The sequence below is a fragment of the Myotis myotis genome, unplaced genomic scaffold (assembly GCF_014108235.1).
Source record: "Myotis myotis isolate mMyoMyo1 unplaced genomic scaffold, mMyoMyo1.p scaffold_m19_p_17, whole genome shotgun sequence".
NCBI lineage: Eukaryota > Metazoa > Chordata > Mammalia > Chiroptera > Vespertilionidae > Myotis > Myotis myotis.
Window position 1 is genome coordinate 32505596 of NW_023416321.1, and position 17666 is coordinate 32523261.

Genomic DNA, 17666 nt, shown 5'->3' on the forward strand with positions numbered 1-17666 from the left:
GAAGCCAAAATACAGGAAATGGAAACAGCAAGGCGCTCCTTCTGAGATGAAAAAGGAATAAGAATATACCATGTAAGTAAGCTTGTGTACCCACAGAACATCTCAGGAAGGACACAAGGAAAACAGTAACAGTATCGCATGTGATGAGGTGACTGACGTGGCTGAGGACAGGGTGGGATGGAGACTTCTGTTCTCTTCTTTGCCTTTTAACTGTTGCATTATCTATGAAAAATGACAGTCAAAAGAAGACCCCCTCCCCCTTACGGAGCTGAGGGGGAAGGCAGGCATGCAAACAATTACAATACACTGTGCTCATTGCTAACACTGAGACTAGACCGAGTGGGAAGGGATGTGGGGGAGTTTGGTATCATCATAGCAAACGCTGGAACCTCCCTTAGCTCCGAGTAGCCAGGCCTAACGAGCACAGGGAGAAGGGACCTGTGGTAGACAGACTGCAGGAGCAGGCGGAGGCCAGGGCGCAAACTGCCCTGTGTGCCAAAGGAAGGAGCTGCGGTTTTAGCTTCAGAGAAAATGGGCAGCTGTTAGAGACGGTCCAGCAGGGGAGTGACCCGTTCAGATTCATGGTTCAGAGGGAGGAGCCAGGCAGGGTGGAAGGGTAGATTAAGAGGGGCCAGGATGGGGCCGGGAGACTGTTAAGAGGTTAATGCAAGAATCTAGGTGAGGGAAGGCGGATGGATGACCTGGGCAAAGGGAGCAGGGATGGAGGCGAGGGGATGAAATCTGAGCATTCAGTGGGTCCTCAGTGTGTAGGGAGACCACCTAGGGATCCAGCTCTGCCCCTCTTCATTCCCTCACGCTGGAGTCTTCTGCACATTCAGCTCCTAACTTCCCCCCATCCCCCCACCCCCACCCGCAGCTGGCAGGATGGGTCTGGAGGGGCCATCTCCCCTGGCCTGTCTGCCTTCTTACCCCAGGAAGCCATTTCTTGGCATAGAATGGCAGAGGAAAGACAACAGAAGCCCCTTTCCCTCACCATTCAACTCCTAGATCTCTCTTCTCTCTCTCTCTCTCTCTCTCTCTCTCTCTCTCTCTCTCTCTCTCTCTCTCTCAGTTCGGGGCCCCTAATTATTTCTGATCTGTACAGATTGCTGCTTCCCTGGCCTGCCTCTCCCACCCCCACCTGCGAAGTGCCAATCAAGCCGTCAGATGAGCAGTTCAGCCTCACATCCTCGGTGGCTCTGCCCCAGGACACCAGCCACAATTGCTGACACACCACAGCAGGGCGCAGGGCTGCGGGCTCTCCCTTTCATGGTCTTCCGACCCAGAATGGGCGTTAAAATGGAATTTGAGGGGCTCGCTCCTCTCTCCCTCCCCTGTCAGGACAGCCACAAGGACGGGCAGCCCTGCGACAGAGGAGAAACCTTCAGAAGTCAATTTGCTTTTCATTTCAAGGTTGGGCCACGGCCAGTGTATGCTTTCGGAGGAGCCGTTTGAAATTCTTAACAAGCAGCATAATGCTTGAGTCCAGGAATCCAGGGCAGGCTTGTGAAGTAGGGATGAGGAAATGGAATTGTCATTTTATCTCTGAAGGGATATCATATTAAACAAAGGAGGGGGGGGGGGATGCCAGCGGCTTTGTAGCTTTTCTGGAGGACGAACAATAAGAAATGTTACGGGCAGCCGGCAAAACGGGCAGCCAGCAAAACGGAGATGAGAACAAAGAAAGAACTTGCCCCGACCCCGGAACCAGGAACCGGGGAGATCTAAAGCATCTGCATCCCCGGGGGATTCCTCCTCCTTTCACAAATTGTCAATGGAAGCACAATTTTTACAGAATACGGAAACTAATGAGCAGTAAGCTCAATTACCTCGCCAGATTCTCTGTAGATCTTTGCTAACACACACACACGTGACTAGGGGTTGTGATCTGTGTGTCTGTTTGTACCCTGCTTCTCCTCCTCAGTGTGATGTCATACACTGTACACATTTCTGCGGAGCCCACAGTCCTTGCGCCTGTCATTTTGAACCGCCACATAGTATTCCATTGTGTTCACGTGCCAGAGTTTGTTCAGCGATTCCCTGTGGCCGGCTGTTTCCAATCTTTCCTACTCTAAGAGCACAGCTGAAAAGTCTTCATACAAATGTCTTTTTCTCCCCTTGATATTCCCTTGGGGTATAGTTCCCCAAGTCAGATTTCTAGGTCAGAAGGTTTAAACGATTTTACTGTTTGTGCACACTGCCCCAGCGTTCTGCGCAGTCCCCGGACACTCTGGGTTGCCACCCTCCTCTCCGTCCCCACAGCACTGACACCGTCAGATGTTATCATTGTTATTTATTTTTGCTCACTTAATGGGCACATAATCGTGCCTTGAAGTTATTTAATTCCATTTCTTTCATTGCTAGTGAGGCTGGGCACACTTCCATGCGAGGATTTACTATCTGCTTTTCCTTGTGTGTAAACTGTTTATCTCCTTTGACATCTTATCAAGAGAAATCTGGGGGCTGACCTTATATATTTATATCAAGCCTTTATATATACTTAAATAGTACATTTTTCTCGGTTATGCTTGCCATTTTTTACCCTATGGAAGCTGTCCAGTTGTGAGGGGGATGTTATCTTGTGCCTTGTGGGTTGGGGTGAGGTGGGGCTGAGATGACTTATGGATTCTAGAGTAATTTTTTTTTTTCAGAAGGAAAAAGAAAGCCAGTCATGTGGCACCTCCTCTCTGGGCTCCTAGATTCCCAGAAAAGCAAGGGCTAGGCTGAGAAGACAGCTTGTGGCCAAGATCACTCAGGGGCATTCTTTGCTGGGGGCGGCCACTGAACAGAGGCTGGGCAGCTCCCCGAGTTCACATGGATATCCCGGTCCATTATTTTCTCCCATTGACAGTATGGCTATAAGAGAAACAGCAAAATGTTCAATTTAGAATCATCATGACAAGTTCTGACTGTTCCCCAGTATAGCACAGTGGTTAAGGTTCTGGAGCAGATACACCTGGGTTCACACCTCAGTGCCTGGGTTTAGCAGGTGTGTGGCACTGGGTGAGTTACAACCTCTGTAAGCCTGGATGTCTTTGGTTGTAAAGTGGTATTTTGGCATGGCTGCATAACCAATTACCCTAAAACGTAATGGCTAAAAACAACGATCGTATTTATCCCATCTTATGATTTTGCAGGTCAGGAATTCAGATGTGGCTTGGTTGGGTGATTCTTTTGCTCCGTGTGGCATACATTGGGTCACTCGGTGGTATTTAGCTGGTGGCTGGGCTGGGCTGGGCTGGGGTCCAAGATGGCTTCACTCTCTCGTCTGGCTCTCCATGTAGTCTCAGGGCCTCGCCACGTGGTCCCTCCCACAGGGCGGCTGCACTTCTAACATGTGAGCTCAGGACTCTAGCAGTGAGCGCTCCAAGACAAGAGGGAGCTCTCAGTCTCTGAAGGCCTGGGCCAGAAAGAGTCCCATTGTCACTTCTGCCATATTCTATTGGTCAAGCAATCACAGAGCCTGTGATAGGAGGAGGGACAGAGAATCGGGGGCCATCTTTAACCTGCCAAAAGTGGGGATAAAAATACTTGCGCCTAGGGCTGTAAGGATTAAGCAGGACAATGCATGCAGAGGCAGTTTTACTGTGAAGCTAATGAAACGTCAACCAGGGGGCTCCTTAATTGCATGGTTTCTTCCAAGTCCTAGCACCTAATTTTGTATTCATCATTTTCCTTTTCCTTTTCTTAAAGAGGACCGCCAAATCATATGAGAACTAGGCCCTACCCATCCTGGCTCCGTCCCAAATGCATGTGGAAGAACTTACTTAGCACACTGCCTAGCCCTGGGCTGGTGCCTGGCCCCCTGACTGTGGCTCAGGAGAAGGCTGCTCCTCTCACTCTGTCCTTTCCATTTGTTCAGGATCATTTCTTCTTCTCCTTTTAAACTAAATGAAAGTAAAACACGCTGAGAGTAATTTTATAATCACAAGGCTGCCCTCTCAATTGGCCCCAGCACCTACTCCCTGACCTCACCACCCCCAGGGAGGTGGACCTTATCCTGGGCAGAGTGCCAAGTTCTTAGTTCAGCCCTCTAGAATCTTCAAAGGAAACCAGGCTGAAGAGAGAAAAGCCAGCAGGGGGAGGCAGCATTCCTGGTGCCCAGCTTGGTCTAGGAGGCATTGAAATTCCAGGGCCGAGGTCCCAGAGACAAAGATCATAATGAGACAGGAAGGTGGCAAAGGAAGGAGCCCATTTGCATGACAATAATTGAGCCAAGAATAGAAAGCTAGAGAGATGAAAGGGTGAGGCTGGCAGCTGAGCTGGGTTAACCCTCACAAATCAGACTACCCAGCTCTGCTCTGCAGGGGAGGCCAGGCTGAGCCCGGAGCCAGGCTTTGGGGGAGGGGAGAAGGACACCGCCCCAGGGGATTGTGGGAATGCCGACCAGGCTGGACTTTGCCCTACTCCTCCTCCTTCAGCCCAGAGCCCTGCTTTGCTCGCCTTCTCCTTTGTGTGTGGGCTCTGTGGCTGTGGGGCTAAGTGGGCATCATGGCTGCTCAGAATGACCTCTGCGATGCCATTGTGATCGGGGCTGGCATCCAGGGCTGCTTCACTGCATACCACCTGGCCAAACACGGGAAGCGAGTTCTCCTGCTGGAGCAGGTACTGTGTCCCCTCTGTGCTCCTGACCTTAGGGACTGTCCCTGTCTCTCCCCTAGAGAGAGGTTTCCAGAGCTAGCAGGCTATGGGGCCAGGCCAAAGGGCCTGATCATCACAAATTCTGTGCAATCTGTAGCTTGGCTGCCTGGTGTGTGCATCATTACAATGCAAAGAAAGTCGTCACCCCACCTCCCACCCCCCGCCCCCCGCCAAGACCCATGTCGGGTTTCTAGGTGTATTTTCTCCTTTTACCCCCCCCCCTGCCCCCCCCCGCCTGCCCAGTTCCTGCCCTTGATCAAGAAGTGTCCCAGGCCCTGTTCTCTTCCTTCTTGCTATCTCTTCTGTGCCAAAATGGTTGATCTGGCCCAGAGAAAGAATCAGTTCTGCTTTGGGTAATCTTAAGTAAAGCTAATTTTGTCTCGAGGCAAGGCTGATTTGTCAGCCTCAGAGGTAGGATTCTTCCCTGCACATTCCTGGCCTCTCACCCTGGCACCCAGCGGAGGCTTCTGTTTTTTCTGCCACCTCCAGGTAATAGCAGCCGCCTGTTTGATGCACAGGAAATAAGGCTTTGGTCTTAGTTTTCCTTATAGAAAAGGTGACGCCAGGCAGTGCTGTCTACCGTGACCATGCACATGTGGGCGGGCCTGCCTGTCTACAGGGCTCTTCCCAGGACATGTCCACCCAGCTCACCTGCCAAAGATTTCTCCCTTCCCCTTCTGCCTGGTTTGGTTGATTCTTCTTGGTAATAAGCTGGATTGGTTGGAAATTTCAGAGAGGAAGGGAGAGAGAGAGATAGAAACATCAATAATGAGAGAGAATCATCGATCAGTTGCCTCCTGCACACCCCCTACTGGGGACTGGGCCTGCAACCTAGGCAGGTGCCCTTGATTGGAATCGAACCCGGGCCCCTTCAGTCCGCAGGCCAATGCTCTATCCACTGAGCAAAACCGGCTAGGGCTGGAAACCTTTTTTTATTTCTCTGTCATTTTTTCTCAAAGCCCGAGGGATTCTTGGTTCAACCTTGCAGGCAACTCTCCATTTTTTGCTAAATCCCAAGTGGTTTCCTTGTCCTGAGTGATCTGAAGCCACAGGGAAATAGTCAGCATCCGTTTCCTTGTCCATGAAATGAGGGGCTAGACTAGGATGATCTCAAAGGCCCTTTCTAATTCTGCTTCTCTGTGCCTCTAAGTAGGATGGGGTAGCAGCAGGATGACTGAAGGCACACTAACAAAGGGGCTTCGGGGATGTGAATGATGTTAGCAAAAAAGGAAGCCGAAGAACTTCTGTTCTGACAGCCAGATCAGGACGTGGTCATAAAGGGAGAGTGTATGGAAATATTTGAAGAATAAGTGCTCTTGATTGACAGCTCCTGGTTGACTTGATGAGCTGGCTCTTAAAGGGAGTGGGGTGGGCGTGGAGGCGGGGGAGTGCAGGGGGTAACAGCTTCAGTTGTCTCTCTTGTTTTCCACTTCCAGTTCTTTCTACCACACTCGCGAGGAAGCTCCCACGGGCAGAGCCGGATAATCCGAAGGGCATACCCTGAAGCGTTTTACACCCAGATGATGGATGAGTGCTACCAGATATGGGCCCAGCTGGAGCACGAAGCTGGAACCCAATTATACAGGTTGAAGAATTCCTTGAATCATGGGGCCTGGCACCTGGAGGTGCTTCTAGGATGTGAGGGAGCAGTGCCGTGCACACTTGAAATGCCATAGAGGGACACAGGGCCTAGGGGAGTGCCAGTCACATGGAAGCATTCTGCTCACCGTCATGGTCACCCACAGGTCCAGATGGCTCCTGCCGGGGTCTGAGTTCCAGGGCTGGGTTGAGACCATGTGTCCAAGGCTAGCCGAGGTTGTGTCTGTATCTCCATGAAGCCATCTGAGATTCTTTTAGGGCAGGGATGGTTATAGAACAGGAGGCTGCTGTCTTGATTCTTTATATTCCTACCAGTATCATAACTTTTCATGCTGGGTGCAGCTCCCAACTCCCAGAGTGACCCCTATAAATCCATTTTATTCTCTCTGAACGCCTCCTCCCATAGAACAAAGTAGGGATGCTCCTCAGACCCCATTGCTTGCCAGGGAGTGAGCCTGTAGCTCTTTCCTTGTTGCCCCCATGACAACCGTCAACGCCCCCTCCTAACTGACCTTTCACACGCTCATGGGGAAGAAAGCCTGTGATACACAGAGAACTTTAACCACCCAACCACCTCCGCTCCCATCTTCTCTGTGGCTCTTTTTTTTCCTTCTTTTTTATTTTTATGGTTGATCTCTATGGCTCTTAACTGAACTTCCTACCAAACTCTAGCTCTACCCTACAGGGTGGCAGTTATTTTAATGGACAGGAACCAAGAGGTTACTGTTCTGTTGCAAAAACACCATTAACTTAAGAACAAAGTGAAATCCATTATGCAAATACAGCAAGGGCAACTAATTACAGATTTATTCCAGAGGCAGCTAATGCACCCAGCACCCAAATAAAAGAGCATGTCCCGCTGAGGGGCGGCCTGGCAGAGGGACCCCTGTCTGTCAGCCATCTGCAAATACTGCTGAGTCTCTTGTGCTAAAAGAAATGCTGAGCCGTGGAGGGCAAACTTCTTTCCTAGCAGACAAGGAGGCGACTAAAAGAGACGTTAGAAGAGTGTCTAGCCCTAGCCGGTTTGGCTCAGTGGATAGAACTGTCAGCCTGCAGACTGAAGGGTCCTGGGTTCGATTCTAGTCAAGGTCACATGCCCAGGTTGCTGGCTCAATCTCCAGTAGGAGGTGTGCAGGAGGCAGCCAATCAATGATTCTTTCTCATCATTGATGTTTCTCTCTCTCTCTCTCTCACTCTCCCTTCCTCTCTGAAATCAATAAAAATATTTTTTTTTTAAAAGAAGAGTGTCTGGAGTCCGAAGGCTTGAATTTGCCTTTGTGCTCTACCTCTTACCAGCTATGTGACCTTGGGGAAGTTTCTGTACCTCTCTGTGTCTCATGTTTTCTCACAGGGTTTTGTGAGGATAAAACGAGACTTGTGAAATACTTGGCCCAGTGCCTAGCACTCTTCAATAAATGGCAGTTCCTCCCACCTGTTTTGGGTTAGCCACATCCTATCTCAACTGAGCCAGGGAGAAAGTAGGGCAGGAGGAGACAGATGGGATGCAGCAACCAAGAACATCAAGGGGAAAGGCTGCTGGAAAGGGAGAGAGGGAAAGGCACCCTTGGGTAGGAGATGCTCATATTTTCATAATCTTCTTCTTTGGCAGGAGGACAGGACTTTGGATATCAGCTCTGACACATTTTAGCTGTGTGGTTTGGAGCAAATTGTTTAATGTCTTTGAGACTCAGTTTTCTCATCTGTAAAGTAGGAGTAATAATATCTATTTCAGGGGCTGTTGTGAGGATAAGTATGAAAAGGGCTTAGACAAAGCATCATCATCATCATCATCACATATTTAGTGCTTATAGTAAGAAAGTCAAATTGTTCTAAAACTACCTGATATTTTATTAACTCATTTAATTCTCATTAAATCTCATTAGAGGGTTGCTAGTGAGTAGTCAGGGCCTTAACCCATTAGTGCACATCACAGAATTCTTATAGTCTAGAGCAGCGTTTGGAAAACTCTTTCTGTATATGGCCAAATAGTATTTTAGGTCTTGCAGGCCATATGGCCTCTGTTGCAACTATTGAATTTTGCCCATTACTCAACTCTGCCACTGCAGTGTGAAAGCAGCCACAGAGAATATGTGAACAAATGAGCATGGCTGTGTCCCAATAAAACTTTACTTATGGACACAAACATTTCATATAATTTTCATGTCATGAAATTTTGCTTTTTATCAACCATTGAAAAACACAAAAGCCATCTTGGCTTGTGACAAGAACAAGTGTCAGGCCTGATTTCCCCTGGGTCATAGTTTGCTGGCCCCCTGGTTTAGAAGGTACCACAGATTGGTGACTTTGTCTACCCCCTGTCTCCAAACAAGTTTGTTGCTAAATCATCCCAGATCAGAAGACTGCTAATGTATGGTACATGTAAAGACAGAGACATACATAGATAGCCCTCCTTAAAAGACCGTTCTGATGTCTCACAGCCTCAATTATGAAAAAGGAAGAGTAAAGTGAATGTGCTTTGAAAACCTTAAGAGTCCTATGGAGTGTTAGGTGTTCTGTATCATTATTATTAACAAGTCCTTTCTACGGCTAACCTCATTTACTCAGGCACACTAATTTATTTGGCCCTTTAACTTAGTAGGGGACACAGAACAGATACTTCCCATTCCAATTCCTTTAGCTGTTGTTCTTAATTCGGATTTTCTAAATGATCCATCATCTTCATGGTGGATCATATAGTAACAGGTCCTTCTGGAAGAACTAGCACAATATCATAATCTAACTGATAGATATGGATGCATTTACTTAATGCTATTTGATGATGACTTTTAAAAAAATAACACCTTCAGGAGTTGCTCAATTCTTTTTCTTCTGTTCTGTCGCTTCCTGTGACAGTGGCATACTAAACATGGGTGAGCTCGGGATATTTGCATACATTCTGGAAACAGACTGTGACACATGTGTCAGATCACAAGGTCTGAATCATTGTGATGTGTACAGCCAGGACGTTGATAGCAACAGCAAATCCCAGCTCTGTGGCCCCTCTCTTCCCCGCCCTGCCTTTTCCCTTTGAGGCCTACCATCTAGCTCCTGACCCCGGCTGCCCCTGCTTAGCTGACAATATCAGACAAGATCACAGCCGTAGGCAGTACAGCTGCTGGCAGAACCTGGTGGCCCCCTCCGCAGCTGCTGCTTCCTGTGTCTGCGAAGTGTCTGGCTTGTCAGCCACATCCCCTCCCTGGAGCGGTCTTTGTTAACCGATTCCACCTCGGCCCACTGAGCAGAAGATGAAACGCCAGGAGCTCCTCCAGCACCAACAAAGACAGCAGCCACCACCCAGTCCTTACTTGAATCCCTTCCCCAAGGTGACTCTGAGAGCTGGCTTGCCTGGTACTTTTAACCCAGAGATGGGGAAGCTGGAGACGGGGCAAGGACTTGGCAGATGTGGGGCGAGATGTCTGCCCTTCCCCCCCAATTCCTCCCCACTCCATCTTGCCTCCTGTCCTGCTATAGTAACTGGGAGAAATCCCTAATCACCAACTCCGTGGCTTTAGTGGGGCTGTCGAGTTGATGTGAGCCTTGGGAGGAATCTTTGATTACCTCTTCCTCGTGCTGGATCCAGCTGGGGTTGGGAGGAAGGCGCGATTCGTACCAAATGCTTTGCACTCAGCTGAGGACATTCGAAGAGTTGGGATCTGCACTTTTTCCAGGGTTTCCTGACACCCCAGCCTCTCTCGGGGTGCCTTCTTGCTAGGCCAGCCCTGACCAGTCATTTTCTGGGCATTTCTTTTTCCTGTGACACCTCCCCAAATTTTGTAGCCTAGGTCAGAGCCAAAAAGAGGAGAGGGAGGCCCAGGGCACGGGGGCGAGAAATTGATGCAGAATGAGCAGTCTGTTTATTGGGATCTAGAAAAGCCATTAAAAAAAATAAGCACTTAAATGATTTTCAATCTGCCCATGGAAGTCATCTATCTTCATACTGGGGGAAGAGGCCCACTCTCCCATCCCGGTTTTGATTGACTGACTTCCAATTCTCTAAGCATTTCCCACTGGAGCCTCTCACCTATCTCCCATAATGACAGGCCTTTGCATTTCCAGGCAGTGTTTTACATTTATTTCCGATTTGCTCATAATGGTCAAAAAAATCTCTCTCCAATCCGAGGCGCTTCTCCAGCAGGGCACGGTTTCCCTCAGGCCAAATAGCTCAGCCGTGATCCACGGAAAATGAGAATTTCCCAAACGCATCTTCGGACTAGGGGAGGGTCCAGCATCACCGATTCAGATGGAAAATTTCCCACTGTTAGATCAATATCTGGGCTAAGAAATAAATGCCACAGGGGCAGAGAGCAGGAGCAAAATGATTACGATCGGCACAATTACATTCGCCGGCAGAACCGGCTCGCTGATTACTCCTCTGGATGGGGCGCTCCTGCCTCCCCCGCCACAGGACGGCTTGGGAATGAGAACGTCACTCAGCATTTCATAATTCAGCCGGTCGGCCCGTTGTCTTGGCCTGCGTTCATTTCCCCTGTACTGTACATTCCTGTGAGAGGGGTTCTTATTTCAAGGAAGGAAGGGGAGAAGGAGGGAAGGAAGAAAGGAAAGGAGGAAGGGAGGGAGGCAGGGAGGAGGGAGAAAGGGAAAGGAACTAAATCTGAGAGCGTATGAGAGACCAAGGCTGATACATTGCAGGCAGGGTTAGGATGTGGGTTCTACTTCCAGGCCGGCGATCTGACTGCTATAGGGAGGGGTTAAGCCAAAGTCTTTCCCAGAATTCTACCCAGCTACAACCCTATTGGGTAAAAAGGGTTCAAGAACATACACTTGGGTGACTTCTTAATTATCCTGTTGACCATGATGTTTACTAGGCAAGTTTCCATTAGCTGAGCGCCCATCTGAGGTTCTTTTTTGGGGCCACAGGAAAAAGGCCGTCTGCTGGTGGCGGGGATTTCTCTAGCATCCTTCCTCTGCTGAGCTTTGAAGAGGCAGAGGTACTCCTTGCTTTCTCACCAGTGGTGAACGCTGGGTAGGCGGGGGCCATGGCAAATGAATTGGGCACGCTGCGTGGCTCTGTGTACTGACACCAGCCCCGGGGCCCGCTGTGTTCCTAACCCCTCCCAATCTTCTCTTTAATCCCCCCAACCAGATAATGTGGGATTTGGAAGCATGTAATATCCATGAGACTCCATTATAGGCTATTACGAGCTTTATATGCGGTACCCGGAGGATGTACCAGGCTGATGCCGGCCACTACGGCTGCTGAAACTGAGAGCGATGACAGGAATGGTTCCAAGGGCCAAAGTGACCTTTCCATTGTTTAGATCAGTTTCCACAAAAAAAAAAAAAAAAGGGATCTCTGGTTTCTTGTGACGAGAGACAGAAGCATTACAGAGAAACCGCTTTTACTCCCTTAGTGAGTAGGAAGCACAGAGGGAAGTATAAGGAGAAACAACATTGTAGAATCACTAAATTAATTGCTGGGGCTGCAAGAGGCCATCGACTGGCATTTCTGCATGAAAGTGCCATTGGCATTTGGGTGGGGTCTTCCTGAGCATCGCAGGTTTAGCATCCCTGGTCCTTGTCCACTAAACGTGAATGGCAACCCCCAGGCATTGTGACAACTAAAAAAAAAGGCCCATGACATTTTCACATGCCCCTGGGTTGGCGATGGTGCACATTGATGTGGAACCACCAATAGTCCAATAGACATTGTCACAGAGGAGGAACCTGGGGCCTGGAGAAACCAGAGCAAGGTTACAGGGGATGCTGGGACTGGCCCCAGAGCCAGACCTCCCAACGGAGGACCTTTTCCACAAAATGCGCAGCCTCGAAGAAGGAACAGAGAGACAGAAAGACAAGGAAGGGACAAAACATTACCTGACAAGAAAAGGGACAGAGAAAAGAAACAGCAGGGGTGGGGGAGGAGGTGAAGGGTAAAGATGAAAGTAGTGAATAGATAGGGTCAGGGGATGGGAGGAAGGGAAGAGATCACATCCAACTCATTGAACACCTACCACTTTCTAGGTGTGGAAAAAGAAGAGGACTTAGGATCTTTGCCCTCAAAGTCAGAATGGATATCCTGAGAGGGATGAGGGAGAAACAAGCAAACCGATAGTAGTGAGAGACAAGGGCAGACTTGGGAATGGCCTGGAAACCAGCTCAGTATCACTGTGATTCTTGCAACAGAGTTGAGATAACTTCACTTGTGTGTGTGTGTGTGTTTAATGGGAGGCTGGGACTCTCCTTGACCTGGCCCTGGGACCCTTGTTGAAGAATGAGAGAGAACGGCCCAGGGCCCTGATGCAAACCTTCACCCAGCGCTCTCTCTCTCTCTCTCTCTCTCTCTCTCTCTCTCTCTCTTTACAGGCAGACTGGACTACTACTGCTGGGAGTAAAGGAAAATCAAGAATTAAAGACAACCCAGGCTACTTTGTCTAGGTTTGGGGTGAAACACCAGTGTCTTTCATCTGAAGAACTGAAGCAACATTTCCCCAACATTCGGCTGGCCAAGGGAGAAGTGGGACTCTTGGAAGAGTCTGGAGGAGTTCTCTATGCAGCCAAGGCCCTCAGAGTCCTTCAGGTGAGACTGTGCAGTATTAGGGGCAATGCAGCTCCTGATCTAGGATCCTGGGTCCCAATCAGTCATGCCCCAACCCGCCTTCCCCCACTGGATGAGAGCCTTCTCCATGCTGGCTTTAGTCTTGACCTTTGGGCGGGGCAGTTGTGTACCCTGCCAGGTCTTGCCAGTGTGGGAGAGGAGGTCTAGAATCTGCATTCTTTTCTGCCCTAAGCAAAGGACTCTTTGTCCACCAGGGTGAACTGCATGTATAACCATTTGCCCTTCTCTGATCCTGTCCTCTCAGGATGCAATTCGACAGCTAGGAGGCAAAGTGTGTGATGGAGAGAAGGTGATGGAGATAAAACCAGGGCTACCGATCATAGTGAAAACCACCTGTAAGAGTTACCAAGCCAACAGCTTGGTCATCACAGCAGGTCCTTGGACCAACAGGCTCCTCCGTCCCCTGGGACTTGAGCTGCCTCTCCAGGTAAGGGACGCTGGAAGCCCGAGAGTTGGTGCTTAAGAGAAGAAACCTTGGAGCCAGATGGCCACTTGCTGGTGGGCAACTTTGGGCAAATTCGTTTCCCTCACTGAGCCTCCAGTTGTATAACCTGTAAAATGGGGGGTAGGGCTGCTGGAGAATTAAATGAAAAGATATACATAAAGCCCTTCGGAGATGGTCTGGCCCAGGGGTGGGCAAACTTTTTGACTCGAGGGCCACAATGGGTTCTTAAACTGGACCGGAGGGCCGGAACAAAAGCATGGATGGAGTGTTTGTGTGAACTAATATAAATTCAAAGTAAACATCATTACATAAAAGGGTACGGTCTTTTTTTTCAATAGTTTTATTCATTTCAAACGGGCCGGATCCGGGCGGTAGTTTGCCCACGGCTGGTCTGGCCACTTGTAAGCACTCCAGAAATAGAAGGCATTGTTAACTCCTGGAGAGAAAGCAGGAAGGCTGTTAGTTATAGGAGAAGACTAAGAATGGTAGAGGAGACAGATTCAGAGATTTTTGTGCATCATCATATAATGTAACACGCAAATGACATGAGAACTGGATGAAAAGGAGATAGGTGAGTGGAGTGGGGCATCCGGGCTGTATTGCAGGGCTATAAGACCCCAGTGTTGTCTTTAGAGTTTGAAGGTTTTCCCTTTTCATCTCCCACTTCCTCTCCCTGCTTCTAGACCCTGCGGATCAATGTGTGTTACTGGCGAGAGAAGGTTCCCGGAAGCTATGGTGTGTCCCAGGCCTTTCCATGCTTCCTGGGCCTGGACCTCACCCTGACTCCCCACCACATATATGGGCTGCCCTCTGGAGAATACCCAGGGCTGATGAAGGTGAGTGAAAGACAGAGAGAAGGCCAGGAGGGGTGCACACAGAATCGGGGCCACTGCTCTTCCGTCCCCAGCGGACTCCCTCAGATCCCGGTGGGCGGCAGCGGGCGTCTACTCGCTATTCACTACTTGCATCGCAAGAACCCAGCTGTCCTGGCGCCCCACAAGGGGAGCCCTTCCTTTGCAAACAGAGAGTTGGCAGGGAATGAACAACTAGGCAACCTAGCGTGGCAGCAAGCAGCATTTGTCAGGAACTGGGGAAGGCTGGGATGATGGATGGGGACACTGTGTGTACAAGCCTGTCCCCTGGGCTGGGTGGGTGTGCGGGAAGGCCGGCCCTCGAAGCTCACTCACCCTGCTCTGGTTGGGAGCCAGGTCTGCTATCACCACGGCAACAACGCGGATCCCGAGGAGAGAGACTGCCCCGCAGCATTCTCAGACATCCAGGACGTGCAGATCCTGAGCCGCTTTGTCAGAGATCACTTACCTGACCTAGAGCCGGAGCCTGCCGTGGTGGAGCATTGCATGTACACGGTAAGGGGGCGGGCGGCCCCGGAGAACAGGGGAAGGAGACAGATTGGCCCGGCGCCGCTCAGGCTTGACTCTCCTCGACTCCTGACATCGGATGTGACTTGAAACAAATGAGTTAATTTCTGTGGTTCGGTTCACCTCCACCAGAGAGGGCCCATTAGAGGTTATTCATATGCCTTTTCATTAGGAAACTAGACTTACGCCTGGCAGTCCTTCGCTATGTTTCCCAGAAGGGCTCTAAAAAGATTTTTTGGCAAGATGTTCTAGTTGAGCGGGCCTTAGGGACAAAGAGAAGAGACAGATGTCACCAGAGCCTGAGGCATCTTGGCTAAGTTCGTTTACGCGCATTCACTGAGCACCTACTGTGTTCATAGCTCTGTGGAGGAGAGAGGCAGATGGACAAATGAGAAAGGCTGACATACCCAAAGGGGGCACTGGCGTGCAGAAATCGTTCCTGTGCCGCATTCCCATTCTTTCTGGAAAGAAAGCCAGCCTAACCCTCTCCCTCCTGAGCCTGCAGTTCTTCCTCCCTCCGCCCTCCAAGGACACAGGTGTGACTGTTTCTTTCTAGGACACCCCTGACAAACACTTCATTCTTGATCGACACCCGAAGTATGACAACATTATCATTGGTGCTGGATTCTCGGGTGAGTCTGAGGAGGGGGAGATGAGGGGCCTTAAAGCCGAGTGCCGGTGCTCAGTGCCAGGCAAAATGGTGTTAGCTGGCCATTGGGGGCCAGCGCCTGGACACTGAGTGTGTAAGGGGCTGGGCAGGGAAGTCAGAGGAACGGGTGCTCCTAATGGGAGGCTCTATCTCGGGACGGTGTCGGGGCCTCCAGGGAGCCCAGCCCCTGTCTCTGAGGACGCCTGACAAGCTGCTCTTCTTCCTCTAGGGCATGGATTCAAGCTGTCCCCTGTTGTGGGCAAGATCCTGTATGAATTAAGCATGAAGTTGACACCATCTTATGACTTGACACCTTTTCGAATCAGCCGCTTCCCTGGCCTGGGCAAAGTTCACCTTTGACCCAGACATCCAAGACGTCTGGCAGCCTTTCCTTTGAGCACAGGTGCTGTGAGTGAAGCTGTCTGCTGGGAAGGCTTCTCGCAGGGGCGGGGGGAGGGAGTGCCGTGGGATGTCATCCTATTCGGCTTTTAGAGTCCCCCCTAAACACCAGACTGTTGAATGTACCTTCTTCCCTGGCCAGCTCCTCAATCCCATTACTTTTTTGCTTCTAGATGGTCAATCAAATATTCTATCATCACGGAGTAGCCAGGACCTTCGAGAAGATGTCTGTTTGTACAACGAGGGGCACAAGGACCTGGGCAGGAGACCAAAGTGGTTGTTAAAATTCTCTTTGCTGGGACATTTGATGAATTGGAGATGGATTTGACTAAGGCTGCCCAGCTGAGGGTAAACAAGATGATTTGTAGGGGACTATTGCCCTTGAAGTTCCCTTTCCTTAAAACTAGAGCCACCCTCCATCACAAGCTCTGCTCAAACCTGGCTCATTGTGGGTGCACCATGAATGTTTGTGAAAAAAAATGTGTTGAATCGACAAATAAGTAATGGCATTGCCTTAAAGTCGGCGGTGGGCTTTATTCTTCGTGTGACCCCATTTCCTATAGACTCAGCACCACAGAATCCATTACCCCAGGAATCCTTGGGCGTCCTTATCCCCTTGATGCGTTGCACCCCTTTTCTCTGGATTCTTTGTCTGGATTCTTTGGTTCTCATCCTCTCTCTGGTTCTGGAAAGATGCTCAGTCCCCCAGTCTCCCATTAAGGTGTATTGTCAGGTCCTTATGAAGATGGAACTGTTATACCAGAAAGAAAGAGAGACACACTCGCTTAGAAACCCTGTTCAATGTTTGAATGTTAAATGTGCCATTTTATTATCATTAGGATTGCTCCCACTTAATGAAACGGCATTAGCACCGAGTCGGCTGGCCTCCTTGCACTAATTGCTTTGAAAGGGAACAGGCTCATGACTACCCGAGGGTGGGAGGAGGGGAGAGGGGTGGAAGCGGGGACTCAGGCAAGGCTTAACGCGCTCAGATGGGACCCACGCAGGAGGCCCTCCAGACCAGGCCAGTTGGGCCCAAGAGAGAGGAGTTAGAGTGCTCGGGGGAGGAGAAAACTGGGACTGGTGGGAGGGCGGTGGCGGGAGAGAAAATATTAGGAGGAGTTACTGAGCGGGAAAGAGTGGGAAATGGGAATAAGAGCATAACTATTCCCAACGGAAATACAACACAAAGGAAATTACTCTTCAACTGCCATACAGGCCTAGGCACATGGCTTAGCACTGATTTCTCCAGGGGATTATAAAAGGCAGACAATCCCATCAGCCCCAGGACGAGTCTGCTTTTTAGCCGCTCTCAGATTGTTCCCTGAACCTCATCCTCTGGAAAGTGGCAATAATAACCATCGTCGTATCTGCAAAATGGGCAGAATTCTACAACCTGGGTGAACCTTGAAGATAAAATGCTAAGTGAAGTAAGCCAGACACAAAAGGACACATATTGTATTCAGAGAAACAGAAAGTAGAATGGTTGTCTCCAGGGACTGTGGGGAGGGAAGGATGAAGAATTAATATCTAATGGACACAGAGTTTCAGTTTGGGAAGATAAAAAAGTTTTGGAGCCCGGCCAGTGTGGCTCAGTGGTTGAGTGTCCACCCAGGAACCAGGAGGTCACTGGTTTGATTCCTGGTTGGGGCACATGCCCGGGTTGTGGACTCAGTTCCCAGTGGAAGGCATGTGGGAGGCACGATGATTCTCTCTCATCATTGATGTTTCTGTCTCTCTATTCCTCTCCCTTTCTCTCTCTCTCTCAAAATCAATAAAGTGGGCCCTGGCTGGTTTGGCTCAGTGGATAGAGCATGGGCCTGTGGATTGAGAGGTCCCGGGTTCGATTCTGGCCAGGGGCACGTGCCCAGGTTGTGGGCTCGATTCCCAGTGGGGGGCATGCAGGAGGCAGCCAGTCAATGATTCTCATCACTGATGTTTCTATCTCTCTCTCCCTCTCCCTTCCTCTCTGAAATA

The 17666-nt window shown here is 49.9% G+C and overlaps 1 protein-coding gene across 2 annotated transcripts; it reads left to right on the forward strand.

The window, feature by feature from the left end:
• Positions 1-4391: 4391 nt before the first annotated feature.
• On the forward strand, positions 4392-16044 carry PIPOX (pipecolic acid and sarcosine oxidase). Of its 2 annotated transcripts, none has more exons than XM_036342028.1 (9): positions 4392-4605; positions 6078-6226; positions 12565-12778; positions 13062-13244; positions 13946-14098; positions 14471-14629; positions 15198-15273; positions 15520-15698; positions 15863-16044. In XM_036342028.1, exons 1-8 carry the CDS (start codon positions 4492-4494, stop codon positions 15648-15650), a joined length of 1179 nt encoding a protein of 392 aa, XP_036197921.1. In that variant the 5' UTR covers positions 4392-4491; the 3' UTR covers positions 15651-15698; positions 15863-16044. The 2 variants fall into 2 exon arrangements, with proteins under 2 accessions (XP_036197921.1, XP_036197920.1); XM_036342027.1 differs by having other exon boundaries at positions 15520-15693; positions 15863-16043.
• Positions 16045-17666: the final 1622 nt, after the last annotated feature.

Bases quoted from the DNA above. Each gene is read 5' to 3' on its own strand.
- PIPOX (XM_036342028.1), top strand. From the start codon at position 4,492: ATGGCTGCTCAGAATGACCTCTGCGATGCCATTGTGATCGGGGCTGGC. The intron at 12,779-13,061 runs GTGAGACTGTGC...CTGTCCTCTCAG, and splicing joins AGGCCCTCAGAGTCCTTCAG to GATGCAATTCGACAGCTAGG. The intron at 13,245-13,945 runs GTAAGGGACGCT...CCCTGCTTCTAG, and splicing joins GACTTGAGCTGCCTCTCCAG to ACCCTGCGGATCAATGTGTG.